Below are 27649 nucleotides of genomic sequence, written 5' to 3' on the forward strand. Positions count from 1 at the left end.
TGTTTTAGAAAAAGAAGAAAAATATTTGCACAATTCATATTTTTAATCTTATTTTTGGAACAGGATTTTCCACAGAAATTAAGACATTCAAAAATTTCAAATTTAAACTTTTTTTAAATTAAACAATTTATAAAAGTATTGTTATAAAACATGAAGATAACGATTTCTTTATGTTTTCTAATAATTAAAGATGACCGAGAGATAAAATCATTATTTTATATCATAAGAATATTGTTACTGTAACTTCATCAAAATTATTTTCATCATTTTAATTCAATTATTATTTTCTAGAATTTTAAATTATTTTTTATGAAAATAATTGAATTCCTTAAAAAAATTTTATTATTTATGAAAATAATTAAATTTTTGCATACAATTTTATTAAAAATTTTTTGAAATAATTGAATTCTTTTTGGGAAATTTTATTAAAATACTAGATATTGAAAATCATTGAAATTAAAAAAATTTTTGAAAATAATTGAAATTAGGGACAAGAGTTTGTTTGACATTTATGGAAATAATTGAACTTTGGAGAAGAATTTTGTTATTTATAAAGATAATTTGGATTTTTACGAGAATTTTTTTCAAATTTTGAACATAGTTAAATTTTATAAGAAGAATTTTATTTTTTTTAAATAATTGGATTTTTTCAATTATTTGTAATTTCTCCAGAATAGATTTTTTTAGTGTTTTCAATAAAAATTTAAACTAGAAAATTTTGAAATTCTATTATTTTTAAAATTGCTAATTTTATTTAAAAAAGAAGTTTCAATAAAATTGAATTAATCAAATTTTCAATTATAATAATGAACAAACAAGATTGTTTTAAAGAATTAAACATTTTTTTTCAATTATTTTCCAAATTTTTAATTAAAGTTATGAAAAAAAACATTATTTTCAAAAAATTTAAAGAAACTTGTCAAAAAAAATTTAATTATTCATAAAAACTCCAATAAAAAATTTGGAATTCATTTGTAGATTTATTTATGTTCGAAATCAAATAAATTTTGTTGAACGAAAATAGTAGACACCCATTCTGAGTAAATATAAACTTATAAATAATATATTTTATCCAAAAATATATAATAAAATATAAAAACATAATTAAAAAAATTGCAATACCTAAGTTAATTTTTTATAAATAAATAAATATATTTATTTATTTATTTATATTTGTTCGATTTACATTTCCCATGAACATCAGAGAGGAAATGGATATCCTGAAGTACACGTACACTCAAGTAGGAGCTAATGGATCGTAAATTACACTGGATAACCATTTTATGTTTTGTATTCATTTTGTTGTTCAAATGGATGTGTTACTTTCCATCAAAATCTACTCCCGTCATCTGTGGTAGTGATAGTGGTCCACGCACGTCTGGACGTAACTTTTCATGATTAATGTCATTTGGAATTTTAAATTTTCGACAATTATTGATTTTTTCTAAATTTTATTAAAACATTTTTCTATTTTAAATTTAAAAAAAAACACCTGAAAAATAGAATTTATTTATAAATATAGTAACTCCGTTAAATACGAATTTGATTTATTGGAAATTTCCAAATATAGTTATCATCAGAAACTTGGAATAAATATAGACTCGATCATACAGAAATTTCGATTCATGTGTGTCTCTCTTTTACTTTCTTCAGAATATAAAAATGAAATTCGAATTCTTTATAGAAAGAATTTCAAAAAGAAAATTCTTAATCTTTACAAAAAAAAAAAAAAAAAAAAAAATCCGAGAGTAACGTCATTGCAAAAGTTGGTGATTCATGCGATGAAGAATTTCTGGTATTCATCGTATCTACATTTTTTGAAAAAAAAAAAAATAAAGTAAAATGCTTCCTCTATATTTTGTTGAAAGTACCTAAAGAAAAGTTCGAGATGAGACAAACTTTTGTCGCAACAGCAATCTCTTTAAGTCTTGTTGATAATAGAATGTCAAAGAGGAAGCACTCAGGTCTATATGTGGATATTGCAAAAGAAAAAAAAAATAAAAACGGAAAAATAGGAAGGAAAGAAAGAAAACAAGTCGTATCGCAAGTATTCGAGCAATGTGCTTGCGAACCACTATTACCTACCCCTTGAAAAAGAATGGCTTCATCATATTCGGTCACCCCCCCTCCCCCATGAAAGTATTAAGCTGTGTGTGCGCGGTTATCGCTACGTGTGCGCCAACGTCTCAATATTGCCATCTGTGCACTCGGTGTGTGGAAGCCATTTGCACAGCTTTATACCAATAACAATTTTGTCTACGACAGGAACTTGGGGGAAAAATGTCCATACCATGGCAATTTATACCAAAGTTTAGTTTATCGTTTTTACGATGTTCTGAGTGAAATAATAATACCACCGTGGTCGAGTTGTATTGAATCATAATTCATTAATTGAAGGATTCTTTGGAAAATGCTTTCATATTGAACTCTGCGTGTCGCGATACTTTTAGTTTTTAAACTAATAATGTTAAATATTAATAATAATAATTAATTAACTATAATAGTTTTTGAATTACATTCCTTCTTTTTTTCTGTCTGTCCACAATTTGAAGTTAGTTTTTGTCTATGTTTTTGTTTTCTTTTTCTTTAAAAAATATTGTTTGACAAATCGAAAATATGCAGGTTTTTTTTTAATAATTTGTAGGTAATAAAATAATATTTGAAATTCTAAAATTTAAAAAAATTTATGATTAACAAATAAATTTTTGTTTATTATAAATTTTTTTTATAACAAATTTCATTTGACCGATCTAAATTAGGCAAATTTTTCTTCTTTTTATGTATAAAAAATATTAGAAAATTGTTAAAATGTTAAAAAAATTTTAACAAATAGGAAATATACCCATTTTTATATCTCAATAACAATATTCCTCACAGATTCATTGTTTTATTTTGGAAAAAAACATTACATATTCACATTTCTTAATATTTTTGTATAGAAAATTCTCAATTTTCATAAATTAATATTATGCATAATTTCTATTTCTAAATTATAATTGTTTAAATAAAATTCAAAGTTTTTTTTAAAAAAAGGAAAAAAATATTTTATTTTCTAGAATTTTTAACTAAAATTCTTCATTAAATCGAATATTTTAAAAAATTTTTTAAAAAATTCTTTGAGAATCTTCAAATCTATTTGTTTGCAATTCAATTTTAAGAAATTTTGATTATTCGAAAGTTGTAAAATTAAATATATTATTAGAAAACAAAAACTTGAAATAATTTTTTTGGAAAACCAATTCAACTTTTTCAAAAAAATTAATTCTACAGAATTGTCAGTTAAATGTATGAAAAATTCAAATTTTTAAATATTTTAATTTGCAAACTTTTCAAAATTTAATTATTTCTAAAAATTCACGCTATAACACTTTGAATATTCAATTATTATCTAAAATTTAAAATAAAATTCATTTTTAAATAATTAAATTCCTTTGACGAATTTAAATAATTACATTTTTCCAGGAATTCGATTGAAATTGTATTGAAATAATTGAAATTCTGTTATGGGTTTTATTATTATTTATGAAAATAATTGAATTCCTGTAAAAAATTTGATTATTAAGAAAATTATTATTATTTATTAAGAAAATAATTGCATTATTTCGAATAAATTTTAAAAAAATTTGTTAATTGAATTCCTGTGAAATTTTTATTATTTTTGAAAATAATTGAATTTTTGCGACGAATTTTATGAAAATTTTTTTTAAATAATTGAATACTTTTGGAAAATTTTATTAAAATAGTAGATATTGAAAATTATTGAATTGAGGAAAATTTTTGAAAATAATTGAATTTTCGAAAACAATTTTATGAAAACTTTTGAAAATAATTGAATTTTAGAGAAGAATTTTATTATTTATATAAGGATAATTAAAATTATAACGAGAATTTTTTAAAATAATCTTTGAACATTAATTGAATTTTTGTGAAGAATTTTATTACTTTTAAAAATAATTGAATTTCTGCAATCATTTGTAACTTCTTTAAAATTAAATTATTTTAGTGTTTTTAACTAAAATTCTTTTACAAATCAGTTATTTTTAGTAATTCAAATATATATTGAAAAATTTAACTAAGTTTAGAAGAATTTTAATTATTAAAATTGTTCAAAATTTTAAAAATCAAAGTTCTTTAATTTCTAATTAAATTCATTCACAATTGAAATGTTATAAAATTTTTAATTGAAACCTTTTGAAGTTTATCTACTTATGAAAATTGTAAACGCAACTCTTTTAAATTTAAATTAATTTTGAAATATTTAAGTAAAATTATTCATTAAATAATTTATAAATAATAATTTTCTTATGGTTCTTCAAGAATTAAAAGTTATTTAAAAAAAAAAAAAAAATTATTGTCAGAAATAGGAAAAATTGAAGGTTCTGTATTAGAATTCGTTGTAATTTCATAGTTTATGAATCAAACAAAAAAGATACAAAAATTCAGAATTTGTTTATGTATTCTAAAACTTTAATTGTTCTTCAGTACTTTTAATAAAAATCCTTTACTTTTTCCTGAATTCACCGTCTCAGAATATATGATTATTATAGTTGTAATAGTATTAAAACTATATTCCAATTTATATTTTATTTTTATCAAAAAACAAAATTTGAATTACAAATTTCTACATTTTATTGTTTTTAAAATTGCAAATTTTATTTAAAAAAGAAAGTAAGAAGTTAGCTGCGCGTTTTAGCGCGTAAATTGTTGCTTTTAATAATAATAACTCTCTAAATCTAAATTATTGAAAAGTCGTCCACTAATTTAAACTATTAAAAATTTCTACTAATTTTTAATAATTTTCTACTAAAACTTTAAGTTACATCAGTAAATGGAAATTTTTTTTTCAATGAAAAATATTTCCTTCATTTTAAAGAGAAAAACTAAATCATCAATTTTTTGTAAAAATTTCTAATTCTAAATTATAGTGTCTCTAATCTGTACAATGATAATAAACGATCAAAAATAATGTAAAAAAGGGGGAGGGGGGGGTAGTAACAATAAGACACGAGTTTTATATTTCAAGACACGAATTCGTCTCCTAATGTTCGTAATTACAACAGGCTGACAAGGATATTTTTCAAGAGAAGAAAAAAAAGGAGAAAGGAAGAAAAGAATTTTTTTTCACCAACGGAAAGTAGATAAGATGTGTTTCTGTTATATAGAAGTGAAGTTTTCAGTGTTTCACACATATACAGTGAGACATATAACTATTGTCCGTGTTATAAATTGGGCCCTGTAATTGTGCAAGGAACAGATAAATATCTCTCACATAACCGAAGAATAGTGTATTTCACAGACACACTCTCGCACACACACTCGAGAAAGAAAATTTCAACGTATAGAGTAAAAATACCAGAGCACTCAACTGTTGGAAGTTAGACATCAATTTGGGGGTACTGGATTTCTTCCCACACGTAGATAGGTGTACGGTTTCACGTTCTTTTTTCTCGCAAACCCTCAAACCCCCCCCCCCCTTTCTCTCTCGCCGCCCTCTTTATTTCTGCTCCCTACTCATCTATTTTCCTACTTCGCTTCTCTCTTCCTGGTTTCATCTCACTCCCACTGACCTACACTGTAACTTTGTTTCTTTTTTTTCTTTTCTCTTCTTCTTCTTCTTCTTCTTTTCCTTGGCCACCCTCAAGAAGTTGGTGTAAGTTTGTTCGTGATATACGGAAAATGTTTTCCATGGCGCGTCATAAATAGCCAGCGGCAAAAGGGTGAAAGATGAAAAGAAAAGAAAAGAAAAGAAAAGGGAGCCACACACCGCAAAAAGATACACGCACGCATCAGGCTCATTTAATGCGAAATTATGGGATGAGATAGCGCGAAACTCTTGTATCATATCTCGGAACATACAGGAAAGTTCGGGACAAATTGCCATTGCTGTGAATTTTTTTATAAACTTCTTTCTAAATGGATAAATTTTTATATTATATGGAGAGAATTATCAACTCTTGCGATCAGTGAGGCGGAATAATATTCAAAAGAAGATGGGTTTTTGTTTAAGATTACAATCAAAGTGGTTGGGAAATTGACAAGTCTTAAAAGTGAAACACAATTTTGGCAAAATGTTCTTCTCGAACTCTTATTAACAATATTGGCCCAACTCTCAATGGGAATGCAGAAACGACAACGGATTTAAATATTATAGACCAATATTCATCCAAAATTCAAATAATAGAAAGAAATAATAAAAAGAAAATTAACTATATTAATCTTCGTATTCTTTCATTCATTCTGTCCGCAGTTTAAAGTTAGTTTTAATTTAATTGTTTATTAAAAATTAAATTTTTTAAAGCTCTTAGCTTCGAAAATTTAAAAATTCGATTGTCTGCTAATTGGCGGATGGAGTATTTTGACTTGTAGTTTTCCTAAAATTATTTTACAAAAGTAAATTCTAGTAAATAAACATATAATAAACAACAGGCAACACCAAAATCAATTGTTTATTAACAATTGGATTTTTTAAAGCTCTTAGCTTCGAAAAACTCGAAAATTCGATTGTCTGCTAATTGGCGGATGGAGTATTTTGACTTGTAGTTTTCCTAAAATTATTTTAGAAAAGTAAATTCTGGTTAATAAACATATAATGAACAATAAACAGCAACAAAATCAATTGTTTATTAACAATTGGATTTTTGAAAGCTCTTACCTTCGAAAACTCAAAAATTCCATTGTCTGCTAATTGGCGGATGGAGTATTTTGACAAGTAATTTTCCTAAAATTATTTTACAAAAGTAAATTCTAGTAAATAAACATATAATAAACAACAGGCAACACCAAAATCAATTGTTTATTAACAATTGGATTTTTTAAAGCTCTTAGCTTCGAAAAACTCGAAAATTCGATTGTCTGCTAATTGGCGGATGGAGTATTTTGACAAGTAATTTTCCTAAAATTATTTTAGAAAAGTAAATTCTGGTAAATAAGCATATAATGGACAATAGACAACAACAAAATCAATTGTTTATTAACAATTGGATTTTTTAAAGCTCTTAGCTTCGACAACTCAAAAATTCGATTGTCTGCTAATTGGCGGATGGAGTAAATTTGACTAGTAATTTTCCTAAAATTATTTTAGAAAAGTAAATTCTGGTTAATAAACATATAATGAACAATAGACAGCAACAAAATCAATTGTTTATTAACAATTGGATTTTTGAAAGCTCTTACCTTCGAAAACTCAAAAATTCCATTGTCTGCTAATTGGCGGATGGAGTATTTTGACAAGTAATTTTCCTAAAATTATTTTACAAAAGTAAATTCTAGTAAATAAACATATAATAAACAACAGGCAACACCAAAATCAATTGTTTATTAACAATTGGATTTTTTAAAGCTCTTAGCTTCGAAAAACTCGAAAATTCGATTGTCTGCTAATTGGCGGATGGAGTATTTTGACAAGTAATTTTCCTAAAATTATTTTACAAAAGTAAATTCTGGAAAAAAAAACATACAATGAACAATAGACAACAACAAAATCAATTGTTTATTAACAATTGGATTTTTTAAAGCTCTTAGCTTCGAAAACTAGAAAATTCGATTGTCTGCTAATTGGCGGATGGAGTATTTTGACTAGTAGTTTTCCTAAAATTATTTTAGAAAAGTAAATTCTGGTAAATAAGCATATAATGGACAATAGACAACAACAAAATCAATTGTTTATTAACAATTCCATTTTTTAAAGCTCTTAGCTTCGAAAACTAGAAAATTCGATTGTCTGCTAATTGGCGGATGTAGTATTTTGACTAGTAATTTTCCTAAAATTATTTTACAAAAGTAATTTCCTGTAAATAAACATATAATAAACAATAGACAACAACAAAATCAATTGTTTATTAACAATTGGATTTTTTAAAGCTCTTAGCTTCGAAAACTAGAAAATTCGATTGTCTGCTAACTGGCGGATGGAGTATTTTGACTAGTAATTTTGCCAAAATTATTTTACAAAAGTAATTTCTTGTACATAAACATATAATAAACAAAAGACAACAACAAAATCAATTGTTTATTAACAATTGGATTTTTTAAAGCTCTTCGCTTCGAAAAACTCGAAAATTCGATTGTCTGCTAATTGGCGGATGGAGTATTTTGACTAGTAATTTTCCTAAAATTATTTTACAAAAGTAAATTCTGGCAAAAAACATACAATGAACAATAGACAACAACAAAATCAATTGTTTATTAACAATTGGATTTTTTAAAGCTCTTAGCTTCGACAACTCAAAAATTCGATTGTCTGCTAATTGGCGGATGGAGTAAATTTGACTAGTAATTTTCCTAAAATTATTTAAGAAAAGTAAATTCTGGTAAATAAACATATAATGAACAATAGACAGCAACAAAATCAATTGTTTATTAACAATTGAATTTTTTAAAGCTCTTACCTTCGAAAATTTAAAAATTCAATTGTCTGCTAATTGGCGGATGGAGTATTTTGACTAGTAGTTTTCCTAAAATTATTTTACAAAAGTAAATTCTAGTAAATAAACATATAATGAACAATAGACAACAACAAAATCAATTGTTTATTAACAATTGGATTTTTTAAAGCTCTTAGCTTCGACAACTCAAAAATTCGATTGTCTGCTAATTGGCGGATGGAGTAAATTTGACTAGTAATTTTCCTAAAATTATTTTAGAAAAGTAAATTCTGGTTAATAAACATATAATGAACAATAGACAGCAACAAAATCAATTGTTTATTAACAATTGAATTTTTTAAAGCTCTTACCTTCGAAAATTTAAAAATTCAATTGTCTGCTAATTGGCGGATGGAGTATTTTGACTAGTAGTTTTCCTAAAATTATTTTACAAAAGTAAATTCTAGTAAATAAACATATAATGAACAAGAGACAACAACAAAATCAATTGTTTATTAACAATTGGATTTTTTAAAGCTCTTAGCTTCGAAAAACTCGAAAATTCGATTGTCTGCTAATTGGCGGATGTAGTATTTTGACTAGTAATTTTTCTAAAATTATTTATAAAAGTAATTTCTTGTAAATAAACATATAATAAACAATAGACAACAACAAAATCAATTGTTTATTAACAATTGGATTTTTTAAAGCTCTTACCTTCGAAAACTCAAAAATTCGATTGTCTGCTAATTGTCGGATGGAGTATTTTGAATAGTAGTTTTCCTTAAATTATTTTACAAAAGTAAATTCTGGAAAAAAAACATACAATGAACAATAGACAACAACAAAATCAATTGTTTATTAACAATTCGATTTTTAAAGCTCTTAGCTTCGAAAACTAGAAAATTCGATTGTCTGCTAATTGGCGGATGGAGTATTTTGACAAGTAATTTTCCTAAAATTATTTTAGAAAAGTAAATTCTGGTAAATAAGCATATAATGGACAATAGACAACAACAAAATCAATTGTTTATTAACAATTGGATTTTTTAAAGCTCTTACCTTCGAAAACTCAAAAATTCCATTGTCTGCTAATTGGCGGATGGAGTATTTTGACAAGTAATTTTCCTAAAATTATTTTACAAAAGTAAATTCTAGTAAATAAACATATAATGAACAATAGACAACAACAAAATCAATTGTTTATTAACAATTGGATTTTTTAAAGCTCTTAGCTTCGACAACTCAAAAATTCGATTGTCTGCTAATTGGCGGATGGAGTAAATTTGACTAGTAATTTTCCTAAAATTATTTTAGAAAAGTAAATTCTGGTTAATAAACATATAATGAACAATAGACAGCAACAAAATCAATTGTTTATTAACAATTGGATTTTTGAAAGCTCTTACCTTCGAAAACTCAAAAATTCCATTGTCTGCTAATTGGCGGATGGAGTATTTTGACAAGTAATTTTCCTAAAATTATTTTACAAAAGTAAATTCTAGTAAATAAACATATAATAAACAACAGGCAACACCAAAATCAATTGTTTATTAACAATTGGATTTTTTAAAGCTCTTAGCTTCGAAAAACTCGAAAATTCGATTGTCTGCTAATTGGCGGATGGAGTATTTTGACAAGTAATTTTCCTAAAATTATTTTACAAAAGTAAATTCTGGAAAAAAAAACATACAATGAACAATAGACAACAACAAAATCAATTGTTTATTAACAATTGGATTTTTTAAAGCTCTTAGCTTCGAAAACTAGAAAATTCGATTGTCTGCTAATTGGCGGATGGAGTATTTTGACTAGTAGTTTTCCTAAAATTATTTTAGAAAAGTAAATTCTGGTAAATAAGCATATAATGGACAATAGACAACAACAAAATCAATTGTTTATTAACAATTCCATTTTTTAAAGCTCTTAGCTTCGAAAACTAGAAAATTCGATTGTCTGCTAATTGGCGGATGTAGTATTTTGACTAGTAATTTTCCTAAAATTATTTTACAAAAGTAATTTCCTGTAAATAAACATATAATAAACAATAGACAACAACAAAATCAATTGTTTATTAACAATTGGATTTTTTAAAGCTCTTAGCTTCGAAAACTAGAAAATTCGATTGTCTGCTAACTGGCGGATGGAGTATTTTGACTAGTAATTTTGCCAAAATTATTTTACAAAAGTAATTTCTTGTACATAAACATATAATAAACAAAAGACAACAACAAAATCAATTGTTTATTAACAATTGGATTTTTTAAAGCTCTTCGCTTCGAAAAACTCGAAAATTCGATTGTCTGCTAATTGGCGGATGGAGTATTTTGACTAGTAATTTTCCTAAAATTATTTTACAAAAGTAAATTCTGGCAAAAAACATACAATGAACAATAGACAACAACAAAATCAATTGTTTATTAACAATTGGATTTTTTAAAGCTCTTAGCTTCGACAACTCAAAAATTCGATTGTCTGCTAATTGGCGGATGGAGTAAATTTGACTAGTAATTTTCCTAAAATTATTTAAGAAAAGTAAATTCTGGTAAATAAACATATAATGAACAATAGACAGCAACAAAATCAATTGTTTATTAACAATTGAATTTTTTAAAGCTCTTACCTTCGAAAATTTAAAAATTCAATTGTCTGCTAATTGGCGGATGGAGTATTTTGACTAGTAGTTTTCCTAAAATTATTTTACAAAAGTAAATTCTAGTAAATAAACATATAATGAACAATAGACAACAACAAAATCAATTGTTTATTAACAATTGGATTTTTTAAAGCTCTTAGCTTCGACAACTCAAAAATTCGATTGTCTGCTAATTGGCGGATGGAGTAAATTTGACTAGTAATTTTCCTAAAATTATTTTAGAAAAGTAAATTCTGGTTAATAAACATATAATGAACAATAGACAGCAACAAAATCAATTGTTTATTAACAATTGGATTTTTGAAAGCTCTTACCTTCGAAAACTCAAAAATTCCATTGTCTGCTAATTGGCGGATGGAGTATTTTGACAAGTAATTTTCCTAAAATTATTTTACAAAAGTAAATTCTAGTAAATAAACATATAATAAACAACAGGCAACACCAAAATCAATTGTTTATTAACAATTGGATTTTTTAAAGCTCTTAGCTTCGAAAAACTCGAAAATTCGATTGTCTGCTAATTGGCGGATGGAGTATTTTGACAAGTAATTTTCCTAAAATTATTTTACAAAAGTAAATTCTGGAAAAAAAACATACAATGAACAATAGACAACAACAAAATCAATTGTTTATTAACAATTGGATTTTTTAAAGCTCTTAGCTTCGAAAACTAGAAAATTCGATTGTCTGCTAATTGGCGGATGGAGTATTTTAACTAGTAGTTTTCCTAAAATTATTTTAGAAAAGTAAATTCTGGTAAATAAGCATATAATGGACAATAGACAACAACAAAATCAATTGTTTATTAACAATTCCATTTTTTAAAGCTCTTAGCTTCGAAAACTAGAAAATTCGATTGTCTGCTAATTGGCGGATGTAGTATTTTGACTAGTAATTTTCCTAAAATTATTTTACAAAAGTAATTTCCTGTAAATAAACATATAATAAACAATAGACAACAACAAAATCAATTGTTTATTAACAATTGGATTTTTTAAAGCTCTTAGCTTCGAAAACTAGAAAATTCGATTGTCTGCTAACTGGCGGATGGAGTATTTTGACTAGTAATTTTGCCAAAATTATTTTACAAAAGTAATTTCTTGTACATAAACATATAATAAACAAAAGACAACAACAAAATCAATTGTTTATTAACAATTGGATTTTTTAAAGCTCTTCGCTTCGAAAAACTCGAAAATTCGATTGTCTGCTAATTGGCGGATGGAGTATTTTGACTAGTAATTTTCCTAAAATTATTTTACAAAAGTAAATTCTGGCAAAAAACATACAATGAACAATAGACAACAACAAAATCAATTGTTTATTAACAATTGGATTTTTTAAAGCTCTTAGCTTCGACAACTCAAAAATTCGATTGTCTGCTAATTGGCGGATGGAGTAAATTTGACTAGTAATTTTCCTAAAATTATTTAAGAAAAGTAAATTCTGGTAAATAAACATATAATGAACAATAGACAGCAACAAAATCAATTGTTTATTAACAATTGAATTTTTTAAAGCTCTTACCTTCGAAAATTTAAAAATTCAATTGTCTGCTAATTGGCGGATGGAGTATTTTGACTAGTAGTTTTCCTAAAATTATTTTACAAAAGTAAATTCTAGTAAATAAACATATAATGAACAAGAGACAACAACAAAATCAATTGTTTATTAACAATTGGATTTTTTAAAGCTCTTAGCTTCGAAAAACTCGAAAATTCGATTGTCTGCTAATTGGCGGATGTAGTATTTTGACTAGTAATTTTTCTAAAATTATTTATAAAAGTAATTTCTTGTAAATAAACATATAATAAACAATAGACAACAACAAAATCAATTGTTTATTAACAATTGGATTTTTTAAAGCTCTTACCTTCGAAAACTCAAAAATTCGATTGTCTGCTAATTGTCGGATGGAGTATTTTGAATAGTAGTTTTCCTAAAATTATTTTACAAAAGTAAATTCTGGAAAAAAAACATACAATGAACAATAGACAACAACAAAATCAATTGTTTATTAACAATTCGATTTTTAAAGCTCTTAGCTTCGAAAACTAGAAAATTCGATTGTCTGCTAATTGGCGGATGGAGTATTTTGACAAGTAATTTTCCTAAAATTATTTTACAAAAGTAAATTCTAGTAAATAAACATATAATAAACAACAGGCAACACCAAAATCAATTGTTTATTAACAATTGGATTTTTTAAAGCTCTTAGCTTCGAAAAACTCGAAAATTCGATTGTCTGCTAATTGGCGGATGGAGTATTTTGACTAGTAATTTAGCCAAAATTATTTTACAAAAGTAAATTCTGGAAAAAAACATACAATGAACAATAGACAACAACAAAATAAATTGTTTATTAACAATTGGATTTTTTAAAGCTCTTCGCTTCGAAAAACTCGAAAATTCGATTGTCTGCTAATTGGCGGATGGAGTATTTTGACTAGTAATTTTCCTAAAATTATTTTACAAAAGTAAATTCTAGTAAATAAACATATTATAAACAACAGGCAACACAAAAATCAATTGTTTATTAACAATTGGATTTTTTAAAGCTCTTACCTTCGAAAATTTAAAAATTCGATTGTCTGCTAATTGGCGGATGGAGTATTTTGACTTGTAGTTTTCCTAAAATTATTTTACAATAGTAAATTCTAGTAAATCAACATATGATAAACAACAGGCAACACCAAAATCAATTGTTTATTAACAATTGAATTTTTTAAAGCTCTTAGCTTCGCAAAACTCGAAAATTCGATTGTCTGCTAATTGGCGGATGGAGTATTTTGACTAGTAATTTAGCCAAAATTATTTTACAAAAGTAAATTCTGGAAAAAAACATACAATGAACAATAGACAACAACAAAATCAATTGTTTATTAACAATTGGATTTTTTAAAGCTCTTACCTTCGAAAATTTAAAAATTCGATTGTCTGCTAATTGGAGGATGGAGTAAATTTGACTAGTAATTTTCCTAAAATTATTTTAGAAAAGTAAATTCTGGTAAATAAACATATAATAAACAATAGACAGCAACAATATCAATTGTTTATTAACAATTGAATTTTTTAAAGCTCTTACCTTCGAAAATTTAAAAATTCAATTGTCTGCTAATTGGCGGATGGAGTATTTTGACTAGTAGTTTTCCTAAAATTATTTTACAAAAGTAAATTCTAGTAAATAAACATATAATGAACAAGAGACAACAACAAAATCAATTGTTTATTAACAATTGGATTTTTTAAAGCTCTTAGCTTCGAAAAACTCGAAAATTCGATTGTCTGCTAATTGGCGGATGTAGTATTTTGACTAGTAATTTTTCTAAAATTATTTATAAAAGTAATTTCTTGTAAATAAACATATAATAAACAATAGACAACAACAAAATCAATTGTTTATTAACAATTGGATTTTTTAAAGCTCTTACCTTCGAAAACTCAAAAATTCGATTGTCTGCTAATTGTCGGATGGAGTATTTTGAATAGTAGTTTTCCTAAAATTATTTTACAAAAGTAAATTCTGGAAAAAAAACATACAATGAACAATAGACAACAACAAAATCAATTGTTTATTAACAATTCGATTTTTAAAGCTCTTAGCTTCGAAAACTAGAAAATTCGATTGTCTGCTAATTGGCGGATGGAGTATTTTGACTAGTAATTTTGCCAAAATTATTTTACAAAAGTAATTTCTTGTAAATAAACATATAATAAACAACAGGCAACACCAAAATCAATTGTTTATAAAGAATTGAATTTTTTAAAGCACTTAGCTTATTAAAAGTTTTGAAAGTAACTGAATTTTGAAAAAGAATTTTTTTATTTATAAAGATAATAATTGGAATTTTGTCGAGATTTTTTGTAAATTTTGATTATAATTGAATTTTGTGATAAGAATTTTATTACCTTTGAAAATAATTGAATTTGTGCAATTATTTAGAACTTCTTCAAAATTCAATTTTTTTAGTGTTTTTAACTAAAGTTTTTTTTAAATCATTTATTTTTTTTTTTAAATTAATTAAATATACATTGACAAATTTAACTAATTTTAGAAGATTCTGAATTATTTAAATTTTGTAAATTGATATATTTTATTTATTATTTTTTATTATTTTATTTAAAACAAAAAATTTTAATTAAAAATTTTTACGTCTTATTATTTTTAACATTGCTAATTTTATTTAAAAAAGTCAGTGAGAAGTCAGCCACGCGCGAATTGTTGCTAGTAATATATTATTATTAAGAAAAAAATTATATTTTTTAACCATAAAAAAATTATTTATTAAGAATTGATTATGAAGCAGACAACAAACTTAGAAATTACAAAAAATTAAGATTTCATACGAATACTGTAAAAAAAATTGTTAATTTTAATACAGATTATAATAAGCTTTGAATTTTTTTTTTTTTTGAAGTGAAACTTTTCAAATTAAAATGCCAAACGAAAAACGATGTAGATTATTTTTTGTCCTTTTTCTCATAAAGAAAAAGTGTGGAAAACTTTTTGTTTCACTATTTTTATATTTAAATATCGCGTTCTGGACAATATAAGGATATCAATTTAAATGCACTAAATTTAATTTATATACAGAATAAATTTTTTTATATGTCAATAAATTTTCTATTTTAATTAAATAGTTAAACTACCGTGAGATGATAAGGCTTTTTGGATATATATGAAAACTGATTAAAGTAAAATTTCACTTTTAATTGATATAAAACTTTTCAGAGGCATATAAAAAGTTTAACCACGCGATCATTTTCATTTTAAACTGGTGATATCAAGTTTTTGTGAATTTTTTATGGTGAAAGTTTTAAGTTACGCGATATAGTTTCATTGTGTGAGTATATACAGAGAAATATATATGTATTTAGTGTCATTCTGTGTTTGTCAATAACATAAGTAATATCATTGTTATAACAAAAGTAATAATGAATTTATAGTGTCGTTAGGAGAAATAGTTGCGGTTTTGGGTCATCAGCTATTGCCGCGAACGTTAACGTTGCCCAACTATTCGCGCATATTACTACTGTCACGATAGAAATCCTTTCAGCAAGTTGTCTCCTCCTATTGCTGGCTGACTATATCCGAACGTTACTACTGCAGTTATTGATGAACCTATGTATATGAAATACAGTTGTACATTTATACACTAGTCATTCATATTAAATTGAAAATATGGTTTTTGTAATATTATTATTATTTCATTATTATTTTATTACTTTACGTTTATTATTGTATTGTTATTGTTTTATTTTTATCATTTTCACAGTTTTTTTAGGGATATCAAATTGATACAAAAAACGAATCAAAAGTTTGCAACTTTTGATTAATTTTTTGCCCCAATTTGATATTCTTACAAAAATTGTATTATTGGTATTGATTTATTTTTACTATTTTTTTTTATTATTTTATTAACTCTATAAATTTTAATTAATTAAAAATAACTAATTTGATAATAAAAAGTCAGTCACTGATTTAAATCGTAATTTTTCTAAATAATTACAATTAACTGCTCAAACTAATTTATTAATTAAAAGATTATTTAATTAAAATAAAATTCAAAAAGATTTAAACATAATTAAAGAAAATAGAGCATAATTAAAGTTATGTGGGAGAAAAAGTGATTTTGTAAATTACTGAATTTAAATTAGTTAAAAATAACTAATTCGATAGTAAAAAATCAGTCACTGATTTAAACAGTAAAATTTTTACTAGTAAAATAGTCAATAATTACTAATTATTAGTTAAATTAAAAAAAATTAACTAAAACTTTTAGTAACTTTTATTAAATTAGTCAACTGCAATTATTTTCTTAATTTTTAATTTCCTACTAATTGTTAGTTACTTTCTACTAGCGACTAAATATATTCTACTAATAATTATTTACTTTCGACTAATAGTTAGTAGTATTCTGTTAATAATTAATTCTTTTATTTTATTTTTTTTAATTAATTTGTTTCTATTAATAATTATTATTAATATTAATTAATAATAATTATTTACATTCTACTAATAATTACAGGGTGGCCACATGTCAGTAAAGTCAGGGAAATGTCAGGGAAACAAAATTTTTGTCAGTAAGTCTGGGAAATGTCAGGGAAATGTCAGGAAAAAAATTTTTTGTCAGGAAAATTAAGAAGATTAAGACTTTTTTTTGACTTATTTTTAAAAATTGCAACTTTTTCGACTTTTCTTCCAAACATTGCAACAAAATACCACAATTTTTAGTAAAAAAAGTGCAACTTACTTTGATTTTTATAATGCGAAAAATAATTAAACAAATCTTTCAAAAACTGTTTTTTGGATCATTTTTAAAGGTAATTAAATTTTTCAAATATATCTATAATAAAAATCTTTTTGAATAATTGAAATTTTGTACAATTTAATTGAAAATAGTTAATTTTTTTCATGTATTTTGTTACAATATTTTTGAAAATAATTGAATTATCATAAAATGTTAATGATGTAAATTTATAAATGAAAACTAATGAAAATTAGCTTCTAATTTTTTAAAATTCAATATTTTATTTCTTTTTATTTTAATTAATTTTTTTCATGTATTTTGTTACAATTTTTGAAAATAGTTGAATTATCAAAAGATGTTAATGATGTAAATTTAAAAATGAAAACTAATGAAAATTAGCTTCTAATTTTTCAAAATTCGATATTTTAAGTATTTTCAATTGCATATTTCTGAAAATTTAAATATTATATACAAACAATAATAACATTTTAGAATTATTTTTAACATTTTGAAGAAGAAATTCATGTTTAAAATTTTCAATTAAAATTCATCAAAAAAATTAATTAGTTTTTTAAATTTTACAAAAATTCTTTTATTTTCGAAAAATTACATTAAAATATTTTTAAAAACTAATTATTAGAATTGTTTTCTAATAATTTCTTAAGATTCAATTATCTTTCGAACAATGGAAATAAAAATTTATGGAAATTTACTTTTTGGACTTATTTTTGAGAAATCATGATCTTGTTTATAATTAAAATTCTTCAAAAATTTGATATTTTTTTTATATTTTTCAAAAATTAAATTATTTTCTAAATATTTTACCAAATTTTAATTGTTTGGAATTTTTGCAAAATTGTAAAGCTTTCTTTCTTTTCTTATTTTTAAATATTTTTAAAAAAATTAATTGTAAGAATTTCTTTATAATTTCTTGAAAATTTTATATCTTAATAGCTTAAAAAAACTATGGAGATTTACAATTATTATAAAAAATTGATTTTTTGTAATTTATTATAATTTTAATTTTTTTAAAGTATTAAAGTTCATAAATTTTACTCATCATTTTTCGTAAAAAATTAGTTAATTAGTTATTTTGGAAAATCATTTTAATCAATTGATTCAAAGATGAAGTTTAGTTGAAAATTGTAGAAATTAATTAAATTCAGGAAGGGTTATGATTGTAATTTTTAGAAAGTATTAAATTTCATTTTTACTCATTTTTCGTAAAAAATTAGTTAATTAGTTATTTTTAACTGATTCAGATTTAGAGAGAAGTTTATAATTGCAGGAACTCATACATATAATACATTTATTAACTAATTTATTGTTTGCTAATAATATTAAAAATTTTTTTCCATAATTTCTGTTTCAGAAACTCGTGGATCTATGCCGCCAATGTTAAATGATAAGTTAGTGTATATAACAGCAAGAATAGAAGAGACTATTGTAATTCCATGTGTTGCCTACGCTAATCCTCGGCCTACGAATAGGTAAGAATTTTAATTATCAATTTCTTTATTTCTTCATAATTATTTTATTTTTACTTTTATTCCATCATTTTGCGCATTTGTGAATATTTCACAAATTTATTCCAAATTAAGCTTCTATTTATAATTTATTATATATAAATAGTTACTTGATTATTACGTATGTGAAAATAACAATAATTTTCTATGTAACAAAATTCAGTCAGTGAATTAGATAATAATCCGCTTTAGTTAAATTTACTTTAGAATTATATTGAAATAAGTATAAAATTTTTCGATAACTAATTTTACTGATCAAAGCAACTATTTTTTATTGGTTAAAAAATTAGTAAAACTCTAAATACTTAATTAGTGGATGAATCTTCAGTCTTTAATTAGTAAAAACTACTAAATCGTATTAAAGAGTAAATCGTACTGTAATTAGTTTTGTTTTTCACTATTTACTGAAAGCAAAAAGACAGCAAAGATTTTATTAACAGTTATTCTGAACTAATTTAAATTTAGAGAGTAGATAGTTTTTTTTTATCTCGACTGTTAATTCACAATTGTTCTAAATGAGAAATTTAATCCTTCGTGTATATAGGTACACATAAAAGTAGTATATACTATTTTTTGCGAAATATATATCTATATGTACAACATACATATATGAAATAATGAAAGTACTTGTGCATTGCGTTTGTATTAGATAATGTGAGAAGTGAAGGTAACTCGATCTTTGCTGTGAGGGACATTCGTTTCTCTATTTTCCATATTAATGCTAATTTTAAACATAGAATCCACCTCGAGGATCATGCACTTTGATATTCTCTGGGAACGTGAAAACAGCTCCCCAGTTGGTACATCGACTTTACCAGTTCCGGACGTCTGTATTTTCAACTTGAATGATATTTATCTCTATTTCTCTATCTTCATATTGCTCTCTTTGTTTCATTACGCGGGAGGAAACACACGGTATATTAAAAAAAAATGGCACAACAGAAAATATATACATTATTTTCTGTGAAATGTCAATTTGTTCTGCTATCTCAGTTCGCGTAGAACATCTCAGTATGGATAGATGTCCCCTTATTTATGTCGCTGAAATGAATAAAGTTATTTTGTCGTACTATCGATACTTTTTTAAATGTCGAGGCAAGTAAACTTTTTTGACAAAAGTAACAACCAATTTCAACTCTCTGGAGTTCTGAATTATAATAGCAATAATAATAAAAGTCATGTCTGATGAAAAAGGAGGAAAATATTTCCGAGGCCAAAACAGAATCATTCTTAGAAGAGATATTTATAATAAATACAAATTATTTGACGGAAATAAACATTTGTTTGCTAATAGCCAAGTACCAGTTTGTTTTCAATTTTGTTCCATATTATGTACTAAGTAAAAATTAAATTTTCGTATCAGAAATTGAAGTTAGTTACAAGTGAGGATTTTAATTTAATTTTTAAAAAATACGTTCCAGTATAAGTAGTGAATATCAATATTAAATCAGACAAATAGATTCTATTTTTATTTTCTATAGAAAATGTGATAAAATAAGAAATTAAAGGCAGTTTATAATAAAAATACTTCATATTCTTCAAGTTAAAATTTAAAGTATTTGATTAGTTTGAAACGTAAATGTTCAAGTTTTACAATCACAGTAAATCGTGAGGTATTAAAAAGTGTTGCAGATTAAAATAACACCAAAAAAAGATTAAATTAATAAATTTTGGTGTTATTTTTTACAATGAATGAAATTTTAGATCCTTAAATTTTTTTATAACTATAAAACATGAAGATATCGATAACTCCGAGTCTTCGACTCGGAATCATCGATTTCTTCATATTTTATAATAATTAAAGATGACCAAGTAATAAAATCATTATTTTTTATATTATAAGAATATTATACTTCTTCAAAATTATTTCCATTATTTCAATTCAATTATTATTTTCAAAAATTTTTAACTACAATTTTACTTTATGTCTATTATTTTTAATAATTTTCAAAAAAGTTCTTTGGCAATTTTCAAATCCATTTGTTTACAATATTCAATATCACGAAATTTCAATTATTCCTAAATTCTTTAATTAAATGCATATTGGAAAATAAAAACTTCAAATAATATAAAAGAAAATTTAATTAAATTTTTTCAACAAAATTAATTTCAAAATTCAATTATTTCTAAAAATTCACGCTTTATTGCTTTTAATATTCAATTATATAATCTAAAATTTTAACTAAAATTCATTTTTATGAATTGAAAATCAATTTTTATTAGAAAATTCTACAAGAATTTAATTATTTAAATGTAAAAGTAAATAATTTATTGAATAATTGAATGTTTCTCAAAATTCAATTCTCATAAAGAATTTTAGTAACAAATTTTTAAATAATTGAATTCTTTTTGTCGAATTTTATTAAAATTTGCATGAACATAATTACTTGTTTCAAGGAATTCAATTATAATTGTATGAAAAATAATTGAAACGCTGCGATGAGTTTTGTGAGAATTTTCAAATTCATTCGTTTACAATTGAAATTTACAAAATTTCAATTATTCGGAAATTCTGCAATTAAATATATATTGAAAAATAAAAATTTGAAATAATTTCAATAAAAATCCTATTAAACTTTTAAAAGGAACTAATTCTACAGAATTGTTTGGCAAAAATATGAAAAATTAAGAATTTCAATGATTTTAGTTTGAAACTTTTTCAAAATTTAATTATTTCTAAAAATCCACGTTATAATGCTTTTAATATTTAATTATAATCAAAAATTTTAACTGAAATTTATTTTTAAAACCATTTTTATTAGTAAATTCCACGAGAATTCAATTATTTAAATACAAAAATTTATATAATTTATTAATTTCATGTTTCTTGAAATTAAATTCTCATAAAAAATGTTATCAACAAATTTTTTAAATCATTAAATTCCTTGGATGAATTTTATTAAAATTTTTAAGAATAATTACATTTTTCGAGGAATTCGATTATAGTTGCATTAAAAATAATTGAAATTCTGCAATGAGTTTTATTATTTATGAAAATAATTAAATTGCTAAAAGAATTTTATTATTTATAAAAATAATTGAATCCCTGTAAAAATGTTATTATTTATGAATTCCTGTAAAATTTTTTATTATTTATGAAAATAATTTAATGTTTACGTAGAATTTTATTGAAATTTTTTTTAATAATGGAATTCTTTTGGAAAATTTTATTGAAATAGTTGATATTGAAAATCATTAAATTTTAGAAAACTTTTGAAAATAATTGAAATTCTGACGAGAATTTTTTTTAATTTTTTAGCACAATTGAATTTAGTAATTATGTTACTAAGTTAGTTAGTAAGTTAGTAACTAAGTAAGTTACTAACTTCCTATTCTCCCTGGAGAAGCTAAATTCGTTGAATTTTTACAAATCGTTGACTTTGGTGTTTTATTTAAACTAAAATTTCATTCATAGTTAAAAATAACACCAAAATAGATTATTTTAATCCTTTCTGCGATGTTAATTTAATCCTAGAGGGATTAAACTGTTGCAGATTACTTTAGACACATTTTTTTCACGAAAAAAATTAATTGAAAAATTGATTTATCTTAATCTTTTTTTGTGTTAATTTAAGCTGCAACGTTTTTTTTTTACTAATAGTTTACTGTGGTGCTGAGTGAAATTTAAAACTTTGTATAATTAGTAGGAGTCAGTAACAAGTGAGAAAAATTTAATTTTCAGAAATAAGTTTGCAGTATAAGTAGTGAATATCAGTATTAAGTCAGACAAAGGTTCTATTTTAATTTTAATTTTCAAAAAAATAGATAATCTGATAAAATTAATAAACGCAGTTTATAATTAAAATAGTTAACATACTTCAAATTAAAGTTTATAGTATTTGATTAGTTTAAAATGTAAATATTCAAGTTTTACAAGTTAGAATTAGTTCAAGTCAGACAATGAAGTTTTGTTTTAAGAAATACAGAAGGAGTTTACACCGTAAGCCTTAAATATAAGCCTCCGCGCGCATAAACGGATATACCTGCAGGAGCATATATTTGCGCCTGCGCGAACACGTGGTCAAGGCAAACTCTTTCACAACACAGCTGCAGGCAAACACTTTGCGCAGACGCAAGTATATGCTCATGGAGGCATATCCGTTTATGCTCGCGGAGGCTTATATTTAAGGCTTACGGTGTAAACTCCTTCACAGTCAGATATCATTAGTGAGAGTCAGTGTTAAATCAGACAAAAAAAAGATAAAATTTACAGAAATCGATTCTTCAGAAATAAAGTCGGACAAGTACAACAGAGTACTGTAGTCGGTGTAAAATCAGACAAAATAGTTGAATTTACAGAAACATAAAATTAGTAATGAATAACAATTAATATTATTTAAAGTTTAAACTATGAAACTTATACTTGAAAACTAATTACTAGTGGTAAAAGTTAGATTAAGCCAGACAAAGTAATTAACTTTTCAGAAATACAGTCAGCAAAATCAGGAGTATTAGTCAATGTTAAGTCAGACAACATACTAGACTTACTGAAATTTTCAAAAATACTGAGTCCATAGTTCCCTTAATTAATTAAATTTTATAATTATTGTTATTAATTAATTATTACAATTAAAGACGGTTTATAATTAATATACAAAATTTAAACTTAAAATCTTATTAGTACTTTACTCTATATTATTAGTAATCTTAGTATTTTTCATAGTTTTAGTAGTAAAAGCTAGTTACAGTCAGACAACGTAGTTTTATTTTCAAAAATACAGTCAGATATCAATAGTGAATATCAATGTCAAATCAGTTGATAAGGATAAAATTGACAGAAATTCACTTTTCAGAAATAAAATCAGCTATCACAGTAGTGTCAGTCGATGATAAGTCAGACAAAATAGTACAAATTTCAGAAATAGTGTTTGGGTGTATTGGTGTTTGACAGTTAAAAAAAATGCTTTTCTACAAAAACTATACGAAGATTTCAAAATAATTTAATTTTTAATTAAACTGACTTTGATTATAAAATTTAATTACTAGAATAAATTATGCAATCAGATTTCTTTAGTGACGGGAACAGGAACATTTAAGAATAGAAAAAATAAATGTTATAAACTAAATATTTAATGACAGTCTATTTTAATTTGAAATATTTTAATACTTTAAATATTAATTTTCATTTAAGTCACACAAAGTAGTTCAATTCTCAGAAATAAAGTCAATTGGCGCAGTAGTGTTAGTCAGTGTAAAGTCAGACAAACAGTTTAATTTCTAGAAACCTTAAAGAAAACTGATTTCTTAATTACTTTTAATAATTAAACTTTACAATTCAAGGCAGTTTAATAATTATTTTTATGATTGTTATACTTGAAAACTTTGTATAAGTAGTCAAACTTGCTTTATGTCAGACAAAGTGGTTCAAATTTCAGAACTACCTGCAAGTGTCAGTAGTAAATGTCAATGTCACGTCAGACAAAGGGATTAATTATCAGAAATTTTTAAAAATCTGTAAATAAACGCAGTCTATAATTATTTTAAATATTTTAACATATAAACTCTTGATATCCATAGTAAAAGTTTTTCTTAATCAAAAAAAAATTTTCTAACTTTTATAAAAAATATCAGTAATACAAACTTTAAGATAGAAAAAATTTCATCTCACATTTATTTCTCTATATGACTTATTATTTTTAAAATAAATGTGTTTGATATCAAATTATAAAAGCAAAATTAAAAAAAAAAAAATCACGTTCAATTTTTCTGCAGATGGGAAATTTTACAAGTCCAATTGCAGCTGGATTTTTTTTTCACTGATAGGAAAAATCGACCATTTTGAAAAAGTAATTTCTGAGTGAGTCTTGACTTTTACTACTCATGGCAAAATTCCAATTATAGAACTTTCTCAATTTTCATCAAACAAAATGATATCTAAAAATACCACTTTTTTTCTTCTTCTTTTTTTTCTGTAATAAAATATGAAAGAAATTATTCTAATCAAAAAATAACTTTTAAGTGGGAATTTCACACGAAATGTCTCTTTATGTAATAAAAGTATCTATCCCTTTCGATTCATTTTCTCAATTTTACATTTTCAAACTATCTCTTCTGCCTCTCAACATTATATATTTCTATCTTTGTCTGGCCCACATTCTCCTTCCTTTTCTTTCTTTTTCCCCTTTCATCTCTCTCTCTCATTCTCACTCTCTCTTTCCCTTATTTTCTCTCTTGCTCTCTCTTTATTCTCTCCTTGTCTATTTTCCTTCCTCTCATCATGCTTGCTTCTCCTCCCATACACCAGCCTTATCTTCGACTTCACCAATTTCCCTCCGTAAATTCGATTATCTATAGATATATACGTACAACCTGTCTATTTTCCCTCCCTCTCTCCCTCACTCACTCTTTTCTCTCTCCTCCACTCTAAAGCAGAGTAAGCAAGATCGAAAGGATGCGCTCCACGGGTTGCCAAACTATCTAAGGTCAATTGACTTGCGGCGAAACCACCGACCGATGTAACATCAGCATTCCGGAATTCACTCAGTGAACGAGACACTGATTCGGGCTTTGCTAGGGATAAAAGATTTGTTGCGATACGAAATGTCCTGTTTGCACAGGAGGAGCTAGTTTTGTCGGTGAATTAGAATTACTCAGGTTCTTGTATTTGTCTCTCTGTGTGTGTGTGTGTGTGTGTGTGGATCAGAGAGAGAGTGTCTCTATACATATATCCAAGAGACTTTGGACTTTGTCAATTGAAACAGGAAAGGAAAACATTTACCCAATTTCGAATTGATGGAACTCTGTTTTAGTGTCGAATGGTCTTGCATTTGAAATTATTCAATATATAAACTATTCTCAAGTATCTTAATTATAAGAAAGTAAAACTTCGTTATATTATAAAATGACAAGAAATATTTTACAATTCTCTAAATATAAAGTACGAATAGTACCTCTTTTTTGGCTGATTTAAGACTGACTCTTACTACTGATATGTGGTACCGTGTTTTTAAAAACTAAATAACAATATCTTATTAAATAAGATATTATATTATACTAATAAGATTATAAGTCTAAAGTTTTTATATTAATTATAAACTGTCTTTAATTGTAATTGTAATTATAATTGTAATTGTAATTAACAATAATTATTAAATTTAATTGTGCAAATTTAACTATTTTGTCTAACTTTACGCCGACTAACACAGCTAACATCAAACACATTACTTTCAAATATAATAAATCTATTCATGTAGAGAAATAAATGTTAGATGAAATTTTTTCTATCTTAAAGTTTGTATTACTGATATTTTTTATAAAAGTTAGAAAGTTTTTTTGATTAAGAAAAACTTTTACTATGGATATCAAGAGTTTATATGTTAAAATATTTAAAATAATTATAGACTGCGTTTATTTATAGATTTTTAAAAATTTCTGATAATTAATCCCTTTGTCTGACGTGACATTGACTTACTACTGACACTTGCAAGTAGTTCTTAAATTTAAACCACTTTGTCTGACTTAAACCAAGTTTGACTACTTATACAAAGTTTTCAAGTATTAAAATAATAAAAATTAATAACAATAATAACAATTGTTAATAACAAAAATTTAATTAATTAAAGGAACTATAGACTCAGTATTTTTAAAAATTTCAGTAAGTCAAGTATGTTGTCTGACCTTAACATTGACTAATACTCATCACAAATGACTAAAATTAATATACAAATAACATATATATGATAAAATTTTAATCATTATGGCTAATTTAACAATATTTTAAATAATTTTTATAAACAAATTGTTTTTTTTAAAGTCACAAATATTGAGAAAAATTTGTTTGTGTACATATCGATCTTATTTTAATAGTTGCAATGAATGTTGAAGATAAAAATTGTTTAACATTATTATTTCACAATTTTATAAACAAATTAAGAATTGAGAATAATTGAAGCTAACAAATAGTGTCTTCTTCCACCGACTTTTTTTACAGTTCTCTTAGGGAAACTTTGATTTGAAAATTATTGACTACAATTATTTAACAACTCTATAAACAATTGTTATAAACAAATTTTAAAATTAACAACAAGTTAACACGTAAAAATTTCGTTTTTTCCTTTATTTTTTTTCTGTAGGATTAATGAACCTTGAAACTTAAAGTTACCTACTAATATTTTTCATTAATTATAAACAATTGTTCTAAACAAATTACATTTTAACAACAATTTAATATGAAAAAATTGTTATCTTTTGTAATATCCTTTTTTCTATAGGTTTCATATATCTTGAAACTTAAATTTAATTCTAAAGATTTTTAACAAAGTTATAAACAATTCTTGTAAACAAATTATCTGTTTACAATAACTGCAAGTAAAGTGCTGGTATTGGTATTACTCTCACATAGAAATTACATAGAAAAAAGGATATTAAAAGAAAAAACTATTTTTTTATATTCAATTGTTGTTAAAATGTAATTTTTTTACAACAATTGTTTATAACTTTATTGAAACATATTAGTAGGTAACTTAAAGTTTCAAGACTCATTAATACTATAGAAAAAAAATAGTTAAGGAAAAAACGAAATTTTTACATGTTTACTTGTTGTTAATTTAAAAATTTGTTTATAACAATTGTTTATAAAAATTGTTTATAAAGTTGTTAAATAATTGTGGTCAATAATTTTCACCTCAAAAGCTCCTGACCAGCGATAAAAAAAAACATTTACGTTCGAGAAATGTTTCTGAACCGTCTAATGTTTGCCAAATAACGCACTTTTAACATTTCTCGAAATTATTAAAATTGAAGTATTAAATTTTAAATTCCACATCGTAACCTCCACATTTAAAATTGAACCGCTCAGTTAGAGTGAGAATGCTTTATACCTAATTTTAGAAATTCTAAAAAATAAATTAAAAA

The 27649-nt window shown here is 24.2% G+C and overlaps 1 protein-coding gene across 8 annotated transcripts in view; it reads left to right on the top strand.

Annotated features, from left to right (window-relative positions):
- Positions 1-27649, top strand: part of LOC122509294 (Down syndrome cell adhesion molecule-like protein Dscam2) — a 332361-nt gene that overhangs the window by 145868 nt on the left and 158844 nt on the right. For all 8 annotated transcript variants that reach the window (XM_043623242.1, XM_043623243.1, XM_043623239.1 and 5 more), the window contains one exon: positions 18643-18760. In XM_043623242.1, the coding sequence (XP_043479177.1) occupies positions 18643-18760 (118 nt within the window). The remainder of the gene's footprint in view (positions 1-18642; positions 18761-27649) is intronic.

Source organism: Leptopilina heterotoma, unplaced genomic scaffold (genome assembly GCF_015476425.1).
Source record: "Leptopilina heterotoma isolate Lh14 unplaced genomic scaffold, ASM1547642v1 Lhet_60, whole genome shotgun sequence".
Taxonomy (NCBI): domain Eukaryota; kingdom Metazoa; phylum Arthropoda; class Insecta; order Hymenoptera; family Figitidae; genus Leptopilina; species Leptopilina heterotoma.